Here is a 25970-nt window from a genome sequence, read left to right as displayed (position 1 = left end):
TCAGTTTCATTTTTCACATCTTTTTTGAGACCTCAATTTTGCATTTGGTGCCCAAGACATTACAAATACATTTTCCTTGGTCTATTGTGGACCTGAAAGAACAGGTCTTTGGGCACTCATGGTCACTCTTACCAGTTTTCCTATACACATGCACTTCTAGGTTGGCTCCATTTGTCACTGATAGTTTTATTATAATCCTGTTTTGAACTAAGAGACAATGTGGTGTTAAGAAAGGATCTAGCACCAATACTGCCTATAGCACATTCTAGTTATGGGTGTCTTGGGTGGGGTCACTTAATCCCAGGTGATTCTCCAAGATGAGTAGAAAAAGTGCTGGGTTTGGAATCAGAAGACCCAGGTTCAAGTCTAGCACTACAACCTGTTCAGCCAGGTGACTTGAGGCAAATCACTTCACCTGTCTAGACTTCAAATGGATGACCATCTTGACCTATGATCTATGATCCTATATTACAGACAAATCACCAAAGTACCTTTTGCATGCCAGGCCGTGTGCTAAATGTTTTACAAATAATATCTCATTTGATCATCAAAACAACCTTAGGAGGTAGGCATTATTTTTCCTGTTTTACACTTGAGGAAACCAAGGCAGACAGATTAAGTTAGTTACGTGTCCAGAGTCACACAGCATGTAATTTTCTGAGGCCAGATTTGAACTCTAGTGTTTCCTGATTCCAGGCCTGGCATTCTATCCACTGTGCCACCTTGCTGCCTTGCCTCTAAGAAGTGTGTGTGTGTGTGTGTGTGTGTGTGTGTGTGTGTGTGTGTGTGTGTGAGTGTGTGAGTGTGTGAGAGAGACAGAGACAGAGAGAAATGGAGAGATAGAGTGTGTGAGAAGAGAGTTCTGATAATTCACATACCTGAAGGACAAAATGTGCCTAAAAATATAAAATAGTACAGCACCCTGTCCCTGCCTCCAATTTCTAAAAGAATTTTTGTTTTGAGGTAAAATTGCTACATTGCTTAAATAAGTTTTGGAAGAAAAAAGTACTATGAAAATTGTAGCTGTTAGCCAAACAAGATACTCCATTCTATCTAGATCTATCATAAGTCAATTCAGCAAAACTAGCCAGCACATCATTCATGTAAGAAAGGCATTCACGGTACCCTACTTCCTCCCCTTCTCCTCTCAAGATCAGAGAGGGTGTGTTGCTTTTTTTTTCCCCAAAAAGAGTTATTTCTAGATCTGCACTGGTGTTTTCTCCTCCTTATTCCTCAGAATGTTTTGTGATCATTGATTCTGGACAACCATTTCCTCCCCTAGTCACTAGTACTCTCCCTCCCAAACTTCCTTGTACTTAGCTACTTTGTATTCTTTTCTTTATATTTCAATATGTTTGTTTATGTATATATTTATTATGCAAGTCTTTGTGAGTAGTACTGTTGCATTCTTTTTGTATCCCTACAGCCTAGGACATTGTCAACCCTTAAATAATCCTTGTTAATTTGTTCATTTGATCAATTAGTAAATTGAATGGCATATGAGATCCTGGAGCAGAACAAAGGTAGAACATTAAAGTGCTGGACTTGGAATCTGGAAGACTCAGTTCAAATTCAGCCTCAGATACTTGGTTGTATGACCCTAAACAGTCATTTAGCCTTGGTTTCAGTTTCCTCATCTGTAAAATTGGCATTAAAAAAGCACCTCCCTCCCAGAGTTGTGAGGATTAAATGAGACAATATTTTCAAAGCATCTTGAAAACCTTGCTTAAAGTGATATATAAATGCTAGCTGTTGGCTCACCCCCATTTAGTCTATACATAAAGTGGGTCAATTATGTGTTGGCTGGACTATTTTATTCTTCACATAAAATAGTAACATTTCTTCACCAAGAAGACAGGCTGCTTTTGCACTAGCTAACCTTTAGGTTGTTTTTAAACTTTTAGGAATGTTTTCTAAATGGGAAGTGTGGAGAGTCATAAAAAAAACTTACTGTGTGTGCTTGTTACATCAGTGAGGAGTATCTGAATCCTTTCGTTTGTTCCAGACTGTCTTTTACTACCTTGCAAAAAACAGACAACATTAAATCAGTCCAATTGTCCATAAAGACAATTAGCAGGCTCTAATTAACATATGAATGCAAGTTTGACCCATTCCCCACCAAGAAAAATTTGACATTTCCCTCCCTTCTCTGGAGGAGCAGACCCCAAGTATATTTATCAGATTTTTCAATTTATTAGTGTTGCTGGTTTTTATCTTCCTCACACTTTAAAAAAAATTGTCATTAAGGGGATATGTTTCAGAAAGGAAGTGGAGGAAGAGATGTGGGAGGAAATAGAGATAATGTAAAAGCCAAAGATACCAATAAAAATCTATTAAAAGAATTTTATGAATCACATGAATTTCAGCTCTTTTGTGGGATCAGAATTATGATGCCAAATTATTCAAGTTTTTTTGGCCCTATTTATGGTGACTCAATCCAAGACACATCTTATCAATACCTGGAAAGTTTTGCTCTCTACTAAAAATACTTATGAATCATATGACTATTGGTCTCAATCTGAAGATAAAAATAAAATTTTCATTTGGCCAGTGGTTCATTCAGTTGATGAAGGCTTGCAATGAAACCTGTTTAGTAAGTCCTTTCTTCCTGAATGCTCTCCATGTACTAGATTCTGAAATTACCAAAGCAACTATCATGTCCTGGAATTTCTGGGGTGACTAATATAATGATAGTGATCCTGTGAGGCAACAAGACCCATGACGGCCAGTCTCATTACTTTATAGTTATACATCAGGCACAGAAAGGAAATAAGAAAGAAAATTATATGTTCATCTAACATACACATTCCTACTTTTATTACAATGTTGTCTGTGGAGGGGTGGGGTGAGAGTGATATAATTAAAGAGGTCTGGACACTTTAGCTATTTAAGAAAAGATATAAATCACCTCAGTAGTGTAATGAAGGAGATGAGTGGAAGGAGGGAGAGGAGAGAGGGGAAAGGAGACTGGAGGGATTGGTTGTCTCCTCCATTACTTATGGGGAAGAGGTAAATCTGGTCCTGTCTCCTTGGAAAGGGTATGACTCCACAGGGATGTTATTTGGGAGATGATGGAGGACAGGAGACTGGAGAGGGGTTTGATCAATGAGGTGGCACTGTGTCTCCCTCAAAGAAATTATGGCCCCTGAGGTCAGGACTATCCTAGTGGGACAAGATGATCCCATGTAAGTCCCACCTCCTAAGGGGGCATCAACTGCCTGTTCCTGAGTGTTTAGATATGACCTGCTGCCAAGGAAAGAGTGATAGCTTCCTCCAGCAGAGCTATTGAGTCTCAGGGGTTGGACTCAACCCCCCTCCTTGTGAGAACCTAATCTCCCTGCTTGGTCCCTAAGACAAACCCAAACCCAAAGTCTCCAAATGGTTTATTGAGGTTATTTGGGGCAAGTGACGGTAAAGGTGTGAGGGGGAAAAGGAAGATGGGTGAAGGGGAGCCCTAAAAGCTGCCCCCCTTGCAGATTTGCTTTCCAAAGTCAGGAGGCCAGAGGCTGTTGTGCCTTGGCCTCTTTCTTCACCAACTGCTTCTCCTACCCTTATGTTTAAACTAAATCCTAAATTCAGTTCAAGAAGGTAAATAAAGGAGAGAGATTCAAAAGAGAGGGATTAAGAGACCCAAAGCCAGAATGAGTCTGACAAAATCCCTGTTGAGAAGCACACAGATGATGATTGGGTCTCAGTGGAGGTATTTGAGGGTCTCTGGACAAGTCAGGTCCCAAATGGTGGAAAAATCTGCTACAGGTCTCTCCCAGCTCCAGGAAGATGCTCCTTCCCCTTGCTTTCCTAGTCAGAAAAGACCTTGACTGTCAGTTGGCTTCAAGGTTCCAAGCAGCTCCCGGAACTCATAATATTCTCTTCCCTTCCCCCACAGCTTCTCTGGCTGATCTGTCAATCAGTCTAGTTGCCAATATCTCTTCCTTACTTTTCAGTATGTAGCCAGAAGCAGCGTGGTATAGTAAATAGTGTATTAGACATGGGAGTCAGAGGCAAGTTCAAATCCCACCTCAGAAACTTAGTAGCTTTGTGATCCTAGACAAGTAAAATAACCACTTAGACTTAAAAGTTTCCTCATCTACAAAATGGGAATAATAATTCCCAGCAGGTGCTTAGGCATTGTACTGAGGATTAAATAAAATGTGGATGTATGTAGATATGTGTACATGTATATAAGCATGTGTATAATTTTTTAATACTAATCACTTTGCTTGAAAACAAGTCTCACCAAGGTCAATTTAGCATTGTTCAAGAAAGCCAATTTTGGTAGGTTAGAGAGGGGAGCAGGATAATTTTAAAAAAAAGGGAGGGAAAGGATTTCTGGAAAAGAACCAGAGGGATGCTAAGAGTCAGTTTGTCTTCTGAGTCCTCTGCATTAGCACCAATAATTGAGAGAGTCTAAGGAATCATGGAAGAATATTTCACTATAGACCTATAGTAGTATGAACAGAAAACTTCATAACCTTTCAGTCATTTATCGAAAATTTTCAATTCCTTTTTGAAAGTAAATAAGACCACACTTAAAGAGGCAATGTAGTCAACCTGGAACCAGAGCAAATTATTTTTGTTTTATTTTTTATAGGCTTAATCCATTTATGTCTGTGAAATTATAACTATTAGTTTCATTATAAAATTTTGGATAATGCAGAGATCATTTGCAGCAATTATCATTATGAGAATAAACATCAAAATCATAAACAAGCTATTTTTTAAAAATTTAAACCCTTACTTTCTGTCTTGGAATCAATACTGTGTATTTGTTCCAAGGCAGAAGAGTGGTAAGGGCTAGGCAATGGGGGTCAAGTGACTTGCCCAGGGTCATACAGCTGGGAAGTGTCTGAGGCCACATTTGAACCCAGGACCTTCCATTGCTAGGCCTGGCTCTCAATCCACTGAGCTACTCAGCTGCCCCCAACTAGCTATTTCTTTTAACTATGGGCATGAACTGAACATAGTATTATATTATTATTTAACTTTATAATGACTTTCTCTTTATTATGTGCATTTGGGATTTTTTTGTTAAATGTTACCAAGTAAATCTGAAGATGTGTTAAGAAGTAGTGAATATAGTCAGCTGTGGGGAAGAGTGTGATTAATAAAGGTGGTACCAGTGATAGCTTTTGAGAACCTAGAGACTTTTTATAAATTTAGTAGGAAAGTTTTGAGATTTGGATTTTTTTTTTAAATTTATGATAACTGCTTATCTTTAAGATCAAACCACTGAGTTTACAGTATAAAGACCTTCTTTTCTCAAGTTGTGTAACAGTTAAATTAGTCTCTAGTAATAAAAGTATTATATTTTTAGAGGTTTATTAAAGATTATTAGAAATCAAGGATACAAAATAATAAGCCACGTGCCCAGGGCTGATCAGCCCATTCACAGTCTACTTACAACATGTTGCAATCTCTTGAGTAGAGGAAGAGAGAGCGCAAAGCAGGCAGAGAGCCCCTTTAAATAATAATTTGTGATCTTGCACTGAGGTGAGATTATATGGCATTCTGGGAACTACCAAGGGCTTCTAGGGATTGAAGTCTGGGGTTCAAATCTCCATTTTTACATTCCTCCATTTGATCGTTATTGGGAACCCAGTTTCCCCAAAAGGATCATGAAAACATAATTAACTTAAAGATTACAATAATTTGAGGATAAGAGGAAAAAAGAATAAAACCAATAATTACTAGACTCATTGATAAAAAACCAGTTAGGGGACAGTCCCCTTTGGTATGAAAGTATACATACAAATAAAGAAGAGAGATTCTTAGGAGGCAGAGAGCCCTTTATATAAAAATTGTGTTCTTACACTCAGGTGAGATTATAGGGAATTCTGTGAAGTACCCAGGACTTCTGGGGATTGAAGTCTGGGGTTCAAATCTCTATGAGAGAGGAGAAAAATAAGCTATGTTGTCAATGTAAGCAGGAGAATCAAAAACTGAATTAGAACTTAAATAAAGCAAGTAAAAAAAGTGACTGTGTAAATATCTTTAAATATTGAGGCAATTTCTTAGTTTAACCACCTGGCTGGTTAGCTTAAATTTCACAAACCCATATGTTAATCTATAATCACTCTTTATCAGTTCTAATGATTTGGACCTATTTCTATTATTTAGTATTTCCCCAAATTAATTTGGCCAAGAAACACTTTGGGCCTTGAAATACATTAGAGAAAAAAAATGCAAATGTTGGTGTCAGGATGTTAGAGATAAGAAAAAAAATTAGGTTTAAGATCTTGTGCTTTCAAGAGGAGAGAATTTGAGAAGCTTTTTATTTTGGTCCTTTCTTTGGCTTCTTATCTGTTTTCTTCCCTGCTACCCTCCCTCTCCCCCTCAAGTAAAATGACAAAATTCATTTTCCTGAAGAAGAAGCAAAATTATTTTCTAATACTTTACTTTCAAAAAGGAATTGAAATTTTTCAATAAATGACAAAATTATTTCCTAATGCCATTCAATAAATATAGTCAAATTATTTTAAATCTAGTGATTTTTTTTTAAACCCTTACCTTCCTTCTTGGAGTCAATACTGTGTATTGGTTCTAAGTCAGAATAGTGGTAAGGCTAGTCAATGGGGGTTAAGTGACTTGCCCAAGGTCATAGAGCTAGGAAGTATCTGAGGCTAAATTTGAACTAGGCCTGGCTCACAATCTACTGAACCACCCAGCTTCCCCAATTTTGGTGATTTTTTAAAAAAGATTTTAGTGTTTCTAAACATGGACTTGTGATTTTATCATCAGCTATTCTCAGAATGGAAAGAACAAGCTGAGTTTTACAATAACAATGTTTGCTTTATGAATTGAGGGTGGAGTTTATAAAAAGAAGTGAGGCCAGCTAAGTAGCAACACGGATACACCAGACATCTTGGCTAAGCCCTCTAGGCCATCTCCTTGCGCTGGTATTAGAATCACTGGCTTAGAATAACTACATGTGATTGGACAGATATAATTCATATTGATATTCTCATGCTTATATCCTGTGGTCTGAGGCACAAATTTATTCTTGGGGAATCAAGTTGAAAATAGAATGTTATAAGGTAAGCTCCTGAAATTATATAAATTAGACCTGAAGGAGACAACATAGTGCATACAGTAGAAAGAGGGCTAGATTCAGAGTCAGGAAACTTGAGTTGGTGATGGAGTGGGAGAAAGAAACAAACATTTATATAGCACCTACTATGTCCAAGAAACTGTACTAGGTACTTTACAAATAGCATCTTATTTGGTCCTCAGGTGCTATTATATTCCCATTTTACTACTGAGGAAACTGAAGCAAACAGAGGTTAAATGACTCACTCAGGGTCACCCAGCTAATTAGTGTCTGAGCCCAAATTTGAACTCAGATATTCTTCAACTCCTCACTTGCAAAATGAGAGGATTAGGCCCTTCCATCTTTAAATCTATGATGCTAAGATCCTTCTTGCCTTATTTGACTTTTAAGAAAATAATGTTAAATTGCTCCACAAGAATAGTAGCTCCCAATTATATAACATTTAGTCTATCTTTTATACATTATCTCATTCGATCCCTACCAGTCTGTGAAAGTAGGCAGCATTAATCTTTTTAATCCCTTGTCTTACAGATGTAGATACCTAGACTCAGAAAGATTAGGCACTTGGTTGAGGTCACACACCTAGAATTCAAACTTAGGTCACACTGATTAAAATTCAAGTGTTCTTTCCATTACACCATCCTACTTACCCTATTTAAGTCATTAAGCATCTACTGTATAGGCCAGGTACCATGCAGGGCATTGTAGATACAAAGCCAGAAATGAAACAATCCCTGCCATTATGGATTATACATGCTGCTAGAGGAAAATACAAATAAATACAAAATGGAAATAAAAGAATCTCAGTATTATGGTTTCCTCCCTAGTAGTTGAAAAGGAGATGTACTAACAACTAAGATTGCCTATTGCCTCTTTTTCTAAGTTCCTTTAGACTTAGAAAAGTTTATGTACCTGAATCTTGAAAGAATAATCTTTTAATACCAAAACCCCAAATCATATACTCATATAAACAACTGAGAAATCATATGTTCTCTTTTGGATTTCTACTCCCACTTCTACTCTAGTTCTCTAGATTTGGATAGTGCTCTTTCTCATTAATCCCTCAGAAGTGTCCTGGATCATTGCATTGCTATTAGCAGCAAAATCAATTACATTTGATAATCCCACGATATTTCAGTTACTGTGTATGTTTTCCTGATTCTGCTTATTTCACTCCGCAACAGTTCATGGAGATCTTTCTCATTCTTATAGGAATCAATTAAATCATCTATCTGTGTTCTTAATATTATCATTCTGCTTCCTGAATGAGAGAGTTGTTTTATGTTCAGACCCTGTCTAATGTTGTTAATTAGTTTCATGGAAACAGCAATAAGTAAAACCACATTACAGGTGATAGTTTTTTTTCCCAAAGGAGTGATGTTATGAGAGGATGATTATCCAAGTAGTACTACATGATTTTTTTTTTAGTCTTAATACCGATGTTATATGCACAGTTATCCTGCGTTAATGAGATTGTGAAAAGGCATTGTGTGATATAATGGGAAGGGAGCGTTCATTAACTCTTAAAATGATAAGAGGGCAAAAAAAGTACAATCTTTCTTGCCATCAGGGACTTCCTGACTGTAAATAGGATCTACTCCAAAAGTATCAGACATAATGCAAGTTCCTAATGCATATATTTTTCACCTTTCATTTCCACACAAAAATACATTTAGAAAGTCATTAATAAATATGGTGTGAAAATGTCCTACCTGTTTGGACAGTTTGTTTTCCCTGCTAGTCATATAGTGTGGCATTTTTTTCCTTTTTAAGACTGTGAAACTAATCTTATCTGCATTTTCTTCTGCAGATGTGGTGCTAGAAAAGGCCATGCACAAATGTATTCTGAAACCTTTGAAGAGCCATGTGGAAGCCATGCTGAAAGATTTCCACACTGCTGATGGTTCATGGAAACAGTTAAAAGAGAACCTGCAGCTGGTCAGACAGAGGAACCCTCAGGACCTGGGTGTGTTTGCCCCAACTCCAGATTTTGTGGATGTAGAAAAGATCAAGGTCAAATTCATGACCATGCAGAAGATGTATTCGCCTGAAAAGAAAGTCATGCTGCTGCTAAGAGTCTGTAAATTAATCTACACAGTCATGGAGAATAACTCAGGTAAGGACTATAGATCAAAGCTACATAATTGCCACAGTAGAGAACATTGGGAAAAATGGAACATTCCTCAAAATGATAAAAAGTGTTTGTCTGAAACTATCAGTAAGCATTATATGTCATGGGGACAAACTAGAAACTTTCTCAGTAAAATCAGGGGTAAAGCAAGGATGCCCACCCTACCAATATTGAACTAGAAATGCTATTGATAACAAGAGAAGAAGAAATTGAAGAAATTAGAAGAGGTAATGAGGAAATAAGCTATCATTCTTTGCATATGATACAATGGTATGCTTAGAGAATTTGAAAGAATTAACCAAAAAACTAATTGAAACAATTAATAATTTTAGCAACGTTGCAGGATGTAAAATAAACCCACATAAATCATCAGCATTTCTCTATATTACCAATAAAGTCCAATAAGAGCTAGAAAGAGAAATTCCATTTAAAATAAGTGTAGAGATCATTTTGATTATATTAAATTAAAAAGGTTTTGTACAAACAAAGCCAACATAGTCAAAATTAGAAGGGAAGCAACAAATTGGGAAACAATGTTTATAACTTAAACCTCTGAAAAAGATCTAATCACTCAAATTTATAAGGAACTAAATCAATTGTACAAAAAAATCAAGCCATTCCCCAGTTGATAAATGGGCAAGGGACATGAATAGGTGATTTTTAGATAAAGAAATCAAAACTATTAGCACATGAAGAAATGTTCTAAATCTCTTATAATCAGAGAAATGCAGATCAAAATAACTCTGAGGTATCACCTCACACCTAGTATATTGGCCAACATGACAGTAAAGAAAAGCAATCAATGAATGTTGGATAGGATATGGCAAAATTGGGACATTAATGCATTGCTGGTGGAATTGTGAAATGATCCAACCATTCTGGAAGGCAATTTGGAGCTATGCCCAAAAGACACTAAAAACCTGTCTGACTTTTGAGTAAGCCATAGCACTGCTGGGCTTGTACCCCAGAGGGATAAGGAAAAATACTTGTACAAGAATATTCATAGCTGCGTAGTTTGTGTTGGCAAAAAATTGGTAAATGAGGAGATGCCCTTCAATTGGGGAATGGCTGAACAAACTGTGGTATCTGTGGGTGATGGAATAGTATTATGCTCAAAGGAATACTGAACTGGAGGGATTCCATGTGAACTGGAATGACCTCCAGGAATTGATGCAGAGTGAATGGAGCAGAAGCAGGAGAACATTGTACACAGAGACTGATGCACTGTGGTAAATTCAAATGTAATGAACCTCTCTACTAGTAGCAATGATCCAGAACTATTTGGAGGGACATATGAGAAAGAACGCTATCCACATCCAGAGGAAGAACTGTGGGAAAAGAAACACAGAAGAAAAACAACCACTTGATCACATGGGTCAGTGAGGCTATGACTGGGAAAGGACTCTAAAAGATCACCTTAGTGCAAATACTAATAATAAGGAAATAGGTCTTGATCAATGGCACATGTTAAAGCCAGTGGAATTATGGATCATATATACGAGGGGCTTGGGGGGAGGGGAGGGAAGGAACATGCGTCTTGTAACCATGATAAATTATTCTCTAAACATCTAATTAAACAAAACCAAATATAGAAATAAATAAATAAAATAACTGTAAATAATATAAAATACCTGGAAGTTTACTTGCCAAGACAAGGCCAAAAACTATATGATCAAAACTACAAAACACTTTTCATGCAAATAAAGCCAGATCTAAACAAATGAGGGGGGGGGGGGGCAGAAGAGATGCTACATCATTTCCAAAATGTATCCTATTAAAATGTTTTGTCAAGTGAGCATTTATTTTAAGTATTTGAAATCATGCATTTTGATATTCAAAGAAATGAGCTAGAATTATATTTCACAGGAAACAATGAACTAAGGAATTTGAACCTGAAACATTTGTTTCTTGGCTAATTCTTTTTTGTGGCAAAATTGTTAGATATCATCTATGAATTACAAACTTGGAAAATGGGCATGATAAGATTTTTCCAATACTGCTTACATTGAGCTTAGAAATAAACACACTTGGGCAATTAGTTGTTTCAGTGGATTGAAAGCCAAGACTAGAGTCAGCAAATCCTGAGTTCAAATATGACCTCAGATAATCCCTGGCTGTGTGACCCTGGGCAAGTCACTTAACCCCCATTGTCTAGCCCTTACCTCTCCTCTAGTGGAAGGTGAGGGGTTTTTTGTTTGTTTTTTGAACACTTCCCTTCCATCTTAGATAGAATCAATACTATGTATTGGTTCCAAGGCAGAAGAGAGGCAAGGGCTTGGCAATGGGGGTTAAGTGACTTACTTAGGGTCACACAGCCAGGAAGTGTCTGAGGCCAGATTTGAACCTACCTCCTCCTGACTCTAGGTTCTCAATCCACTATGTTGCCTAGCTGCCTCTTAGAAGCATTTTTATTAGGGAATGTGGAATTGTGGAGTAATGATGAGATCCAGTGTGTGGCTGTCCTTATGCCTGTGTGATAATGGTGCAAAGCACTTTGGAAAGCATTAAAGTGCTATGAAAATATGAGCTATTAATAGACTTGGGCCCTGTTACTAAGGAGCTTATAATCAGTGGGGAGACATGTACACATTAAACATTAAATAGCAGTATAAGACAATAATAAAAAAAAGAGAAATAGACACACTTCATTTTACTTACTAGTAAAGATGAACAAAGCCACGGATCCCTGATTTACACATGTACATGAAATCTTCCCGAATACCATTACAAACTTCTGCTTAGTGAAGTTGCTTTATACAGGAGGAATAGGGGAAAGTATATGGGCTAAAATATTAGAAGGTAATTTAAAGAAGGAAAAAATACTATAATTCATGTGTATGAGGGATTGGCACTGGAGATAAGCCTTAAAGGAAAAGAAAAAAAAGGTTTCTTAACTGTTGAGATTCAAGAGCTCAATTTCACATAGAAATAGGGTATTTTAGGCATGGAGAATACCTTGTGTGGCCTCATGGTGGTACAATGTTGAGTTAGTGCTAATAGTCCAGTATGGTTGGAGGAGGGAAAAACATAACTGGAAAAGGTAGATTGTATTCAGATTTTAGAGAACCTAAAACATCAATCTGAGGAGTCTGCATTTTATATTCTAGGCAATCCAGAAATGTTTCAGATTTATATATATCAGAAGAATAACATGGTCAGATCCATGATTTAGGAAGACTTTGCAGCTTTATGGAAGGTGTAGTAGAGAGAAGAATGAATGGAATCAGGACCAGGCAAGGAATGACAGGGGCACAAACTTAGGTGGAAGGAAGGAAAGAAGGAAATGATCATTAAGTATCTACTATGTTGCCAGGCACTGTTAGGTGCTTTACAAGGATCTCATTTGATCCTCATAACAACCCTAAGAGGTAGATGTTATTCTCATCCCCATTTACATTTGAGGAAACTTAGGCAAACAGAAGTTAAATAACTTGCTCAGGATCACAGTAAATGTCCAAGTCTGGATTTGAACCAAGACTTCCAGACTACAGACCCAGCACTCTGTTCACTGTTTCACCTAGCTGTCTCAAGATAAAATTGTAAGAAGTTACTTTAGGCCTAGAAAGTCAAAATGACTTTCAGAAGTCACATAACTTGCAAGAATCTTGGTGTAATTTGAACCCAAGTCTTCCTGACTCCAAGACGAACCACACCAAATTACCTCTCAGATCTTAGTTGTTATGAATAATATGTTATGATAATATGAGATCTTTTCAAAAACAACTATATATTTTTTTAAATACAGCTACTATTCAAATCAAGGGTATAAATACAGGCAACTTGGTACATTGGAAGGAACTCTGAATTTGGAGACAGAAGACATGGCTTCAAATCCACATTCTGCTACTTAGAACCTTGTAACCTTGGACTTTGGTTTCCTCATCTATAAAATAAGGAAGTTGGTCTAGATGACTTTTCAACTTGATCTTCAATTTAACACAATTTAGCAAATTAACACAAATTTGTCCAACACTTACTATGTTCAAGGCTCTGTGGTAGATGTCAGAGTCCACAGAAATAGGACCCTGTCTGTTTTATATAGAGAAAAGGACTTCAACTATGTTCTTTGCTATCATACTGAATGTTCTCTCTGGGAGAATTGTTAGTCCAAAAAAAACCATGAATTTCATTTGAGATTCCTAGAGGAAGAAAGACATGTTTTTTAATTTACTTATAGAACTTCCTGGTGAAATTCGTGGTATGGGATTGCAATAGAAGCTTACGAGAATATAGGCTGTGGGGGAAGAGGAGAGAAGGTTGTGGGTGGGTATAATCATTTCAGAGAATTTCAGAAACACCCACCAACACATACATAAATGGCATGTTTCCCAAAAATGGTATTACCCTCTTAAAAGCATACTCAGCATATACATTCTGAGTAAAGACTGACCTTTGGTAATGATTTTCTCTTTGTCTTCATTCCCCATCTTAGGGAGGATGTATGGAGCAGATGACTTCTTGCCAGTATTGACCTATGTTGTAGCACAATGTGACATGCTTGAACTGGATACAGAAATTGAGTACATGATGGAACTGCTAGATCCAACATTATTGCACGGAGAAGGTAAAAACATGTTAATGAAGTAGCTTGGGATAGTGTTCTTTAAATCATGATGACTCACTCTCTTGTATTAAGGGAAAGTATATTGCAGAAAATCAGAGTTTGATACAAGGAAGAAATTCGGATCATCCTTTGAACAGAAGCCTTTCATTTTATTTTTTGTCATGGACCCTTCCTTTCAGTAATCTGAAACCTATTTAAACTTTCTTAGAATAATGTTTTTAAATGCCTAAAATAAGTGCACAAAATGATGAAGCACACTACTTATATTGAAATAGTCATCAAAGATGTTTTTTGAAACACATTCACATACCTCAGGCTAAGAACCATGTTTTAAAGTCACTTATTTCCATGGGAAGAAATATTCCTGTTAGATTTGTGAACCAGATGAAAGGCAATTCAGTTCTCTCCCTGTACTCCCATTACCCTAAATGGTCAGATCAGGATTCCCATATATACATCGATGAGGTATCTTACAGTTAAGATAGGGACCACTTGAAGGCATTGATTTTTTTAATCAGTAAAACTTGATTTAGTATTGCCTTTATTAAGTGGCCAGAAATCTGGTAGGAACTTTTTCTGCTCTAGACATTTCAATAATATATGTGTAGTTCAGAATCATATTATGTTCTCTGTGATTTTTTTTTAAACCTTGCCTTCTGCTTCCTCTTAGTCTCTTCATACTCACCATAACCTCTCAATTCTCTCCTCACTAGCCACTCTCTCCTATTCTCCCCATATTGACCCCTTGGTGAACCAATTCATCTCTTCCTCTCTTGAATCTCTACTCCCTATCATATCTCTCATGGCCCAACCAAGCCTCAGCCTTGAATCACCCCCACCCTTATCCAATTTGCTCCTTACATATGTACTACTGAATGAAGGTGGAGAAAATGATGCCCACTACAAATTTTTGTTGCACGACCCCACCTGGGCCCACACTGCTACTAATCACTCCAACTCTACTTCTCTTCCCAGCTCACTATCCCACTCTCCACATTGGCTCTTCTAGATTTTTTCTTCCCTCCTCAAAACTCTCATGGTGCCTCCTCTCCCTCAACTCTGTCAGCTGAGAACTTTGCCTCATGTTTTACAGAAAAAAAATAGAAGCCATTCATTGTGAACTCCTTCTTTCCTGATGAAGTAACCTTACTCTTTACCAAGGCTAACCCTTTTACCTATTCAAGTGATCCCATTTCATCCTGCCTCTTTCTGTCTAATCATTCCTGTCTTAGGAATGATAAATATCAGTTCTAAGGTAAAAGAGTGGTAATGGATAAACAAGGGAGTTAAATAACTTGCCCAGGGTCATTCAACTAGAAATGTCGGGGGTCAAATTTGAATCCAGGACCTCCCTTCTCCAGACCTAACTCTCTATTCACTGAGCCACCTAGCTGCTGCTTCACTCTCTATAATTTTTTTAAACCCTTACCTTCCATTTTAGAATCAATATTGTGTATTGGTTTCAAGGCAAAAAAGAGGTAAGGGCAAGGCAACAGGGGATAAGTGACTTGCTCAAGATTGCCCAATTAAGAAATGTCTGAGTTCAAATTTGAACTCGGGACCTCCCATCTCCAGACCCGACTCTTCCCTAAGCCAACTAGCCATCCCCTCATTCTCTATTGTTTTTAAAATACAGTTGGTTTTTTTTTTTTGTAACAATGAAGTTTGCTTTGGTTTCATTAAGGAAAGAGGTCAAAATTTTTCCATAGTAACTACGAAATGTATAACCTGAGCATTTGACCTACAAGAACCACTGAAAGTAGACCAGGTCATAAATGACCAACAGCATTTTTCATCACTGGAAAATGTACTGCCCCCTCCCACTTTCCAAAATCCATTCACAAATTCAGGCAGTTTAAGTTGGGAAGGAACCTTTGGTTTTGGCTTCAGTGTGACTCCTTCCCTCCTACATTCTTCTGATTATTTTACTTCATCCTCAGCTAACCCTAACAGTAGGATGAGAGCCTGAAGTCATCATATACTGATTCCAGTTTAGTAATAAATATCTTTAGTTCCTGTCCCAACAGAAAACCAGCTGATACTGACCCTCTTTCTTCCTCTTGACCTGGTTTCCACCTGTTTCTCCCGACCACAAATAGTACTTATAACTTTGGGATCAGGAATTCAGTGATGAATGATGGAGACACTTCCCCTCACTGTTTTCATCTCACCCTCCTTTGCTGGACAGGAAAGGCCATATGGATTTATCCCTAGAGACTAAAAGAAACACAAAAATTTCCATGGCTCCATTTCCTTTCTTCTGCCACTTTACTATTACAATATAATGTGGATAGCAATCAAAATGTTTTTTTGGAAGGTGATATTCTTGGGCAGTTGGGGGTGGCATGTGAAGGAATAAACATTCCCTAAGGAAATTGTCATTCCCTTTTTTAACGACAGATAATGTCCTTTATTTAGTTAAAGTGATTGAAAAGAAAACATGAAAATTGAAGAATGTTTATACTAAAGTGGATCCCATTCATTTGTGGCCTATCTCCCATATTTCCTCCTAGCAACATTTAATTATATTTTTACCTTTTTACTACCCTCCCTTGTTCTGTCTGATTCATTTTGGTTTCAAGTATAGGGGAATATAGTTGAAGCCACTATAGAGAGCAAGATGTCCTTTAAAATAGACCCTTGAGCTCTAGGCTGCTGACCACTGGTCATGAATTACTCATCCCGATCTTTATATTGCCAAGATAAACCTTTCATTAGTTCGTCGGGCAGGAGACTACAATTCTTTCTTGCTGATTAAGCATGTCTTAAGTTTTATTGAAAAGATAACACATTTTAAAAATCCCTTTTAAATGCATTCTAATAACAGGGTAGTAGTTTGGCCAAATTATAACCTTTGGGTTTTTAAGTTTACTAAATGTAATTCCTTTGTGCTATATTATCCTGCTTTGTTCCTTGAATAGATGAGTTTTACATTTTAAAATTTTTTCATGAGGGAAAGATGACTTCTCTCCTCTCTGTTGACTTCCCTAAACCCAAACTCTCCATCAAGTTCCACTCTCCCCACAAAAATCTTTCCTGACTACTGTAGCCCACACTCATTACTTCATTCTCTGGGCTTCTAGAGCATTTTCAGCTGGTGCCACGTCATCTTTCCAATTCACCCATTCTTCATGGTGCACTTACTGTATGCAGGGCACTGTGCTGGTCACTTTAGGAGATGGAGCTTGGGCTCATTCATTCAAACATCACTTGAAGATGACACTGTACTAGATTCTAGGAGAGCAGTAAAATAACAAAAGTACTACACAAATCTATCAAAGTTTGTACTCCAAAAAACCAAAACAAACAAAAAAACAAAACCCAACTAATGTAAAAAGATAGAATATAATACAAAAGAAATGCATAGTGTTGCAAGAGTTCAGAGGAATGAGAAATCACTTTGTAGCTCAGAGGATCAGGGATGACTTCATGTGCTATTTGTTCTATTCAGGTGCTGTTTGAGCTGAAACTTGAGAAAGGGTATTATTTTGATGGGCGGAGAAGAAAAGAAGTGTTTAAGACTTAGAGAATGACTTGAGCAAACGGAAGAGCTTGCTTAGGTCCAGAGGCACTAGAGCATAGAGTACACATAGGGGAATGGAAAATAAAAAGGTGGAATTGTAGGTCAGAGACACACAGTCAGTAAATGGTTATTAAACACCTATTATGTACCAGGCACTATGCTGAGCACTGGGGATTTAAAGAAGGGTGGAGTAGTCCCTGATGTCATGAATCTCATAGTCCAATGCAGGCAACTAAACCCAACCAAACTCTGTACAAGATAAACTGAAAATAATCAGCATGGGGAAGGTACTAAATTTAAGGTGGAACTGAAAAGTCTTCCTATACATGGTATGGGAAGTTAGAGCTAGAAGAAATTTAGTTTAAGTAGCCTAACAGAGGTCAGATAGCAGAAAATAGTCAAGCTGAAATTGGCCCCACATTCCCTGATTCTGTGGAGGTTCTTGACGGTTGGTACATATAGAAAATGCAAATAATTCCTTTGGCAGACAAATGGGAACTAGAAAAAGATTTGAACAGGACAATTGAATATGTCTTTGGGAAGATGAATCTGAAATATATAGGATAGATTGGAGATCTTAGGTAATGGAGCCAGAAAGGCCATTGTCAAGAAATAGAAAATGAAGGCATAAATTAGGGTAGTGGGAATGAGGAAAAGAAAAGATAACTATGAGAGAGTTTCTGGAGGCATAATTGATGGTATTTAAAGACCAAATTAGGTGTGAGTGGGAAGGAAACAGGGAAAAAAAAGACCTTAAAAATAGCTGAGGTTTTGAGCCTGGGTGACCGCAATAATGGGGCTATTGGCAGAATAGGGAAGTCTGGAGTATAGTTGGTTTGGGGGATTAGATGATGAACTGAGTTTTGAATGTGGAATGTCAGGTTTAGATAATGAAGTTATGAGATTCTTTAAGGACATCCAAGAGAGCATTTGCTTATATACCTCCTAACATCTAACAACTTTCTTGTTTAAAAAATTTTTTTATTTCATTAAATATCTCCCAATTTTCTGACATTTGTTTTTTAAGACTTTGAGTTCCAAATTCTCTCCCTCCTTCCTGCCCCCTCTAAACCTTTGGAGAATACAAAAGCAATATGATACCACTTATATATGATCTAGCACATTTTTCATTAAGTACCTACTGATCAAAAAAAAAGTCCTTAATTTAAAATACAGAACAATACAAGTGAGCAGAGCATCTCTGTGAGAAGAGCATCATGATGGACCCTGAATAAGACATAAAAGGCACTGTTGTGGGAGGGGGGCATTCATTATGATTGCAGTTTATGTACATTTTATCAGAGAAAGGTTTGAATCATTTCATTACTAAGGGCTACTTGAAAAACCATCCATTGCTGTCTTTTACAGGAGGCTATTACTTGACCAGCGCCTATGGAGCACTTTCCTTAATAAAGAATTTTCAAGAAGAACAGGCAGCTCGCCTGCTGAGCTCAGAGACTAGAGACACCCTCAGACAGTGGCACAAGAGGAGAACAACAAATAGAACCATCCCATCTGTTGATGACTTTCAGGTATGGGGTTTGTGATGCAGGAAAATAGATTACTTATTCTGTCTCATTTTCAGCCCTGTAGGAAGGCATCCAGTATCAGGGCTTGGCTCACATAGTACACTGGAAATTAAATTCCATGTGTTTCCGGCTTTTGTTGAAATGCCCAGGAGGGAAGAAGTATTTAAAACTACCCTATCCTTGAGTTTCACTTCTCTCTTTCCTTGTTTGTTAAAAATAAAATACTGGATTTGCTTCACTCAAAAATGAAGTCAAGCCAAGGCAGAATTTAGTTCACTTAGAGTGCTAGCTGAAGAGTAAACTCTAAGAAAGAGAAGAACTTAGAACATATAATTGAGGAGAGGGGCATCTCTGAAGCTGCCAACACCAAAACCTAGTCACTCTGGCTGTCCCCTCTCTTAGCTGACAGCAGGCTGTGATTACCTTACCTTTCTCCACCTTAGATTAGCTATATGTCAGTGACATAGTTGGGAGAGTAACAGCTATGATAGCAGCTGTGATCAAAAGTTGACTAGAAAAGACTGAGAGATCTCCTTCCTCAGGTTTTCTTACTGTTTCCAGTTTAGTATTTTCCATTATCAAGAGTATCTGGGCTCTTTGATTAGTTGAGGATTTTTCATTATTGTGGAAAGAGAAGAATTAAAATGGAAGAGAAGAATTAATCTAGAACTGAAAGAAAGGGAAGCAAGAGGGGGTCTGCTTTTGACTTTTAATCTGATATCAACAAAGAAATAATGTAAAAATGCCTAGTTGTATTTTTTGAGATTTAATTTGAATTCTAAAATTTCCCAAGGGTGGTGGGTGGTATGTGTATCTACCCCTGCTTCCTTTAAATCAGACCAAGAAAAGGAATGGAACTAAACTGAATGAAAGCTTTTCACTGATTTGCTTCCCTGCCCCCTCATCCTACTTCTTTTTTTTTCCTTCTTTTTTTAGACCTTTCATTCCTCTTAAATTAGCTGAGAGTTCAGTTTTGATCAGCCTTGGCTATCCTTTAATAGGCAAAATCAGCAAATTTAGATACCAAATTTATCTTCTAAGAAATTTCTTAACAGACACGTGAATTTGAAAAGAAAGGCTGCATCTTTTCCCTTGTGGATCACAAAAAGACTTTAAAGAAATGCTCCAAATTTCTGATGACTTAGGCTCATGCTCTTAGACTCTTGCAATGTGTTCATCTTCCCTGGGTGACATATTGTAGGGTGTATGCCTTTCAAAGGGAAGAATGGAGGAACAGAATAAAGCTTATTTATTCTCTTGAGTTCCCTACCTCCTCACAATAGGTATTTCTTGCTTTACTGCTACTCACATTATTTGGCATTTCTTCCCTATTCTTTTGTGGCTCTTTATTAGACAGAGAAGTTGAAGAGCTTACTCTTTCCTTCTTTCTTTTTTTTCCCCTTCAGATAAATGCTTACCTTCAGTCTTAGTATCTACTCTGAGACAGAAGAGCAGTAAGGGCTAGGCAAATGGAGTTAAGTGACTTACCCAGGTTCACACAGCTGAGAAGTATCTGAAGTCAGATTTGAGCCCAGGTCCTTCTGACACCAAACCTGGCACTCGATCCACTGTGCTACCTAGCTGACCCCTGCAATTTCCTTGTACTCTTTGCTTTATAAAAGCATCCTCACCTTACAGAAGCCAAATAGGATTTGAAGATTGTGAACCTTTGTATTTAAAATAACCATTTTAATTATTAGCTTACTCAGCAAGCAAAAAGGTCAATGCAAAAGCAGCACTTTAGGATTTAAAACCTCTAAATTGTTAACAAATTGGTCTGGATTACAGTAAAAAACATTTACTAATCTTTCTTTTTTATTCTGATTTAACCTATGATTTCATTGATTAATAAAAAATCCCTTGCTCCCATGCATGTCCATACAATATCTGAAATTTATAGTCTTAGAGAATTATCTAAGATTCAGAGTGACTTGATCAGGGCCACAAAGTCAGTATTAATCAGAAATGATACTTCGGAACAGGTTCTTCCTGTCTCAAAGACCCAACTTTACAGACACTATGGCATGCCGGTTCCATGTTCATTTGTTTTATATTTTTCCAAAAACTCTCACCAATGTTATCTCATGGATCCTGACATTAACCCTGTGATGTAGAAAAGACAGGTATTATTATTGTCCTGTTTTAACTGATGTAGAAACTTGAGATTTTGGAAACTTTAAAATATTTGTCTAAATTCTGAGGGACTTATAAGAACACTATCCTCATCCAGAGAAAGAACTGTGGGAGTAGAAACACAGAAGAAAAACAACTGTCTGATCACATGGGTCAATGGAGATATGATTGGGGATGTAGACTCTAAACAATCACCCTGGTGCAATTATCAATAATAAGGAAATAGGTATTGATCAATGATACATGTAAAACCCAGTGGAACTGCTCGTTGGCTACAGGAGGGGGGAGGGAACAGGGGAGGGAAAGAACATGAATCTTGTAACCATGGAAAATATTCTAAATTAAATAAATTTAAAGGAGGAAAAAAAGATATTTGTCTAAAGTCCCAAGGCAAGAAATGGGAACAAAACCTAGTTCTTTTTGCCAATGTATCCTGCTATTTAATAATAGCACAAGGCAGGAATTGCTTCTGGTTAGGATTAATACACTTCTTTATTCTCATGTGACATACCATCAGCCGCTGCATGTCAGATTTGTGTTAGTAGAATCATCTATTCCTTTAGACTTCAATGCATATATCAATCCTCTAGAGACATGTAATTGAACCCCCTCTCCTGCCTTGCCCCCAGTCCAAAGCTATAATTTGCCTACAATGTAATAATAAAAACTTATGTGTTTATTTATAAATGTCTATACTCACAGAGGGTTTATTTTTCTTTTTTTTAAAACATTATTTTATTTGGTCATTTACAAACATTATTCATTGGAAACAATGATCATTTTCTTTTCCTCCCCCCGGCCCCCTCCCACCACTTCTCCCATAGCCAACGCACAATTCCAATGGGTTTCACATGTGTTCTTGATTCGAACCCATTTCCATGTTGTTGGTATTTGCACTAGAGTGTTCATTTAGAGTCTCTCCTCAGTCATTTCCCCTCAGCCCCTGTAGTCAAGCAGTTGCTTTTCATCGGTGGGGGTTTATTTTTCTTAAAATACACTTGCCATTGTTCTATTTTTTATACGTTTTGAAATAATTTATCTTTATCACTTCTATCCCAAGAAGATTAAATGATAAATTTATTTTATAGTTAGCCAAATAATACTTGACAAAACACAAAATAGAAATAAATCTCAAATATGTGATATATATAATGTTAGAATTGAATCTTCTAACTTGAATTTTCTGATTTGGGCATTCATTGCTTAAAGAAATTGATGGTAGCAGTAACAGGAGTGGGGATTTAAGAGTAACAAAGTCAAAGGAAAGAGAATGTGTGCTCAACTTGAGATATTTTAAAAGTCAAAGTATAAACATTTGGTGTTTGACAATTTGCCAATAATCATTATTGCTAATATTGCAAAGGAAGAGAATTGGAAACAAAGCCCTGACTGTGTATGCATGTGTGTTTGTATGTACACATACATACATACATACAAACACAAAGAGGCATATTTGCCAGCTAGTGTTGACTTTTTTTGTCCCTTAGATGATACTGTATGCCATAAAATACACAAAATAGAAATGTATTTCCTTGAGTCTCTACTTAAACTTGGAGAAGCAAAGTTGTTTTTTGGTTTTTTTTAAAGGCAAAAAAGCACAAAATGGGCTCCCACACCTATAATTTAGGCACCAGATTTCTGACAAGTGAGGAGGTCATTACCCAGGGCCTTGAAATGGCTCCCTCCCCTTATTGATTCCCCAGAAATATTTTCTTCTAGTGAAATATTTTCTCTCCCAGGCACTGAAATTAAAAAAAAAAATGCTAACCTGGTAGAAGATGTACAGCACATCTTGACAAATTCAAAACCGAGTTTGATTTGATGATTAAATAAATGACTGCTTCATACAAATTGAGCCAGGAAAATGGGGTGTCGCTATTCTCTTCGTGTAGTCCTGACAATTTCTGGTTGTCTGTTTTCCCATGCTACAGAATTATCTCCGAGTTGCCTTCCAGGAAGTTAACAGTGGTTGCACAGGGAAGACCTTACTGGTGAGACCCTACATCACAACTGAGGATGTGTGTCAACTCTGTGCTGAGAAGTTTAAAGTGGAGGACCCTGAGGAGTACAGCCTCTTTCTTTTTGTTGATGAAACTTGGCAACAGCTGGCAGAAGACACTTATCCCCAGAAAATTAAGGCTGAATTGCACAGTCGGCCACAACCTCATGTCTTCCACTTTGTCTACAAGCGAATCAAGAGCGATCCTTATGGAGTCATTTTCCCGAATAATGAAGATGAAAACGTCTCCGCGTCCTAGAAGGATTCAGGGTTCTTCCCAATAGTACACATGAGCTATTGATGGGAGTGTCTCTTTCTTGGCAGGCATATGCCTGAGGTTCAAAAAGGCAGGCTCCAGTCTCTTGCACAGTGGCCAAGCTGTGGGTAGTGTCCAGTTTCTTGTTCAGTGGCCAAGCCGTGGTTAGTGTCCAGTCTCTTGCTCAGTGGCCAAGCTGTGAGTAGTGCTTATTGTGAATATGTGTACTGCAGCTGTGGCTGTGATTTCCTTCAGCCACACTATGTCCAAAAAAAGCAAGCTGAGTTTCTTGGAATTTTAGGATTTCTCCTTTGGTGTCCTTCAGACTCTTGATTTCTGCAGCATCCTGAGGTTTCTTCTTTATCTACCCTTTAGACAGGTTTATTTTGATTTAAACATATGTGTATATGCTGGATAAACTTGTTGTCTAGTCTATTACTCTCTTGATTTCACCAGCAGGTGTTTGACAAGACTGTCCGATGCAGTGCATCACTTAACTCTCACAGTTCTATGGATGGTTGCATCATCCTTTCCTACAACTAATATTTTTTTTATAAAAAGCCCGTTTTTATATTTCATAGAAATTTTTATAGCAGTTGCAGGTAAACTGTCAGGGTTGGTTTTTAAAATATTTTTGTAACTATAAAATATTCTATAATTATGCATGTGATTTTTAACATTTAATATACAAAAAATAAATCTCTTGCTGGTTTTAGAGTATTGCATTAAGAAGTCCCTCTTTCTGTAACTGGACATTTGGACTTTTTTTTTTTTTAAGGAGAGACTGCTGGGTTTCTTTAAGCAACTTGTGTCACTGACACTGGCCTCTGAATGCCTGTAGGTAAATCTGATGTACTGTTATCTTGAGTTTTGTTCATGCACAGTGTGTTTTGTTTTTGTTTCTAATAAACAAGTGATGCTAAGAATAATGGAAGAACTGAATGTAGAGAAAGGAAGAGGGAGAATGTATAGAACCTAACCTAGAAATGAATGTTAGTCTGCTGGTTCAGGCTCTTTGCAGAATGTGGGGAAAGGAGAGGGAAGGAACCATGTCTGCTTAAAGTACTGTAAATATGCATTGTGATTTGGCAATATCTGCCTTGGATATGATTTACTTTCATAAAGAATTCTCAAAAACCAACCAAGAAAATTGATGATAACACTAATGCTCTTTCACAGTAAATCAAAGCTAACAGCATCAAACTGTTCTGGCTTGAAAACAAGAATATGTGCCAATTGATGCTGTTTGGAGGAAAAGTGCTACCTACAAAGCCAATGAAAACCCCTTTGAGTTACAGAAATATATATTGAAATAAAATTTGCCTGTGCTTGTAAGACCTGTTTAAGAGTCCAGAAAATTATGGTTCTTCTGTCAGTGTCCAAATCCAGGTAGTTACAAGAACGCAGGTCTGCTACATGTAAAGATGTGTAGCTCTCTTTTACTTGGGAGTATCTGTACCTTTTTTTTTTTGCATTGGTTTTGTCACATATCTGAAACCTTCAGCACATTCTGTGTTGTATTCCCTTGTGTAAATGATTAAGAATGGATTTTGCACATAATACATTTTAATACTGTATAATAGTCATGTGTGGAAATTTATTTTTTTACAATTCTGCCAATTGCTTCATTTTCTTCAGCAATTTCCCATAACCATGTGCCATACAAATATCAGAAATTGTTTCCAGTGTTTGTGGCTAGATAACTGTACATAAAGGTGTGAAAGGGAATTTTTATTCCCTTTTGTCTATTTTAAGTTAATCAAGAACTTAAAGTACCCCTACTTAAATGAGGCATTTTACGAAGATACATTAGACATTGGTGAGTCAGATTGAATCACAGAAAAAGCCTCTTCTTCAGCCGAATTCTTCCTAAAATGCTTCCTCAGGAGTCCTTGGGCTGGCTTTTTATAAACAGTTTCTCCAGTCACTTCCCCTCTCTCTCCCACTTCACAGGCATGAACTTTTTTTGTTAGTGACTTACTAAGTCAGGTTACTTTAAGTTCTTGATTGATTAACTTAAAATAGATAAAGGGAATAAAAATTCCCTTTCACAAAGGGAAATACTTATATACAGAATGAAGAGCTCACTCTTTTGATCCAGAAAGGATGCCTTGGTGTTGGGGAGATCTGAGTTCAAGTCCATTCCCTGACACATTTGGCTGTTGCCATGATGCCACAGATAAATGACTTCACTTCTCACAACTCTAAATTAAAGAAGAGTTGGCAATCTGTAACCATGGAAAGACCGTATCCTGGGGACTGCTATCGTGGTTGAAATTTTGGTCAGAATTACATTTAAAAAAATCCAGATGAAGGTCAATATAAACTCAGGGATTCTCTGTATTTCAGCAACAAATAGCTCAGCAATATATCCAGGGTACATGCTCAAAGGGGCTTTCTTCTCTATTGCAATTCTTGCAATTAATCTCTCTGCACTCTGACATGTTCGTGCTTAATATTTAACAAATTAAATGAAATTCATAGCCACCAAGGCCTGAACAAGATTATACTACTATGTGCTTTTCTTAAACAAGGTATCCCATAAAGATCTAATGTGGTTTTAAACTTTAATAACTCAAAGTTGCACCAAGACTTTTGGGACATCCTATTTATTAGATTCCAGCATTGAGATGCCCTCTTCTGGACAAATTAGAAATAACATCTTTTCTCCCATTAGAACTTTATGTTTGTCATTCAAAAAATTTAATTCAAGAAAAATTCATTAATATAAAGAAGGTCAGAGTCATAGAATGAAAAGCTCACCCATATTACTCTTTTAAAGATAAG

The 25970-nt window shown here is 37.1% G+C and overlaps 1 protein-coding gene across 8 annotated transcripts in view; it reads left to right on the top strand.

Annotated features, from left to right (window-relative positions):
- Nucleotides 1-24765, top strand: part of RIN2 (Ras and Rab interactor 2) — a 268598-nt gene extending 243833 nt beyond the window's left edge. For all 8 annotated transcript variants that reach the window (XM_007476634.3, XM_056813847.1, XM_007476637.3 and 5 more), the window contains 4 exons: nt 8859-9164; nt 13612-13743; nt 18635-18798; nt 22860-24765. In XM_007476634.3, coding sequence (XP_007476696.1) covers nt 8859-9164; nt 13612-13743; nt 18635-18798; nt 22860-23186 — 929 coding nt within the window. In that variant the 3' untranslated portion in view covers nt 23187-24765. The remainder of the gene's footprint in view (nt 1-8858; nt 9165-13611; nt 13744-18634; nt 18799-22859) is intronic.
- Nucleotides 24766-25970: the final 1205 nt, after the last annotated feature.

This window comes from Monodelphis domestica, chromosome 1 (genome assembly GCF_027887165.1).
Source record: "Monodelphis domestica isolate mMonDom1 chromosome 1, mMonDom1.pri, whole genome shotgun sequence".
NCBI lineage: Eukaryota > Metazoa > Chordata > Mammalia > Didelphimorphia > Didelphidae > Monodelphis > Monodelphis domestica.
This window is presented reverse-complemented; position numbering and strand designations above follow the sequence as displayed.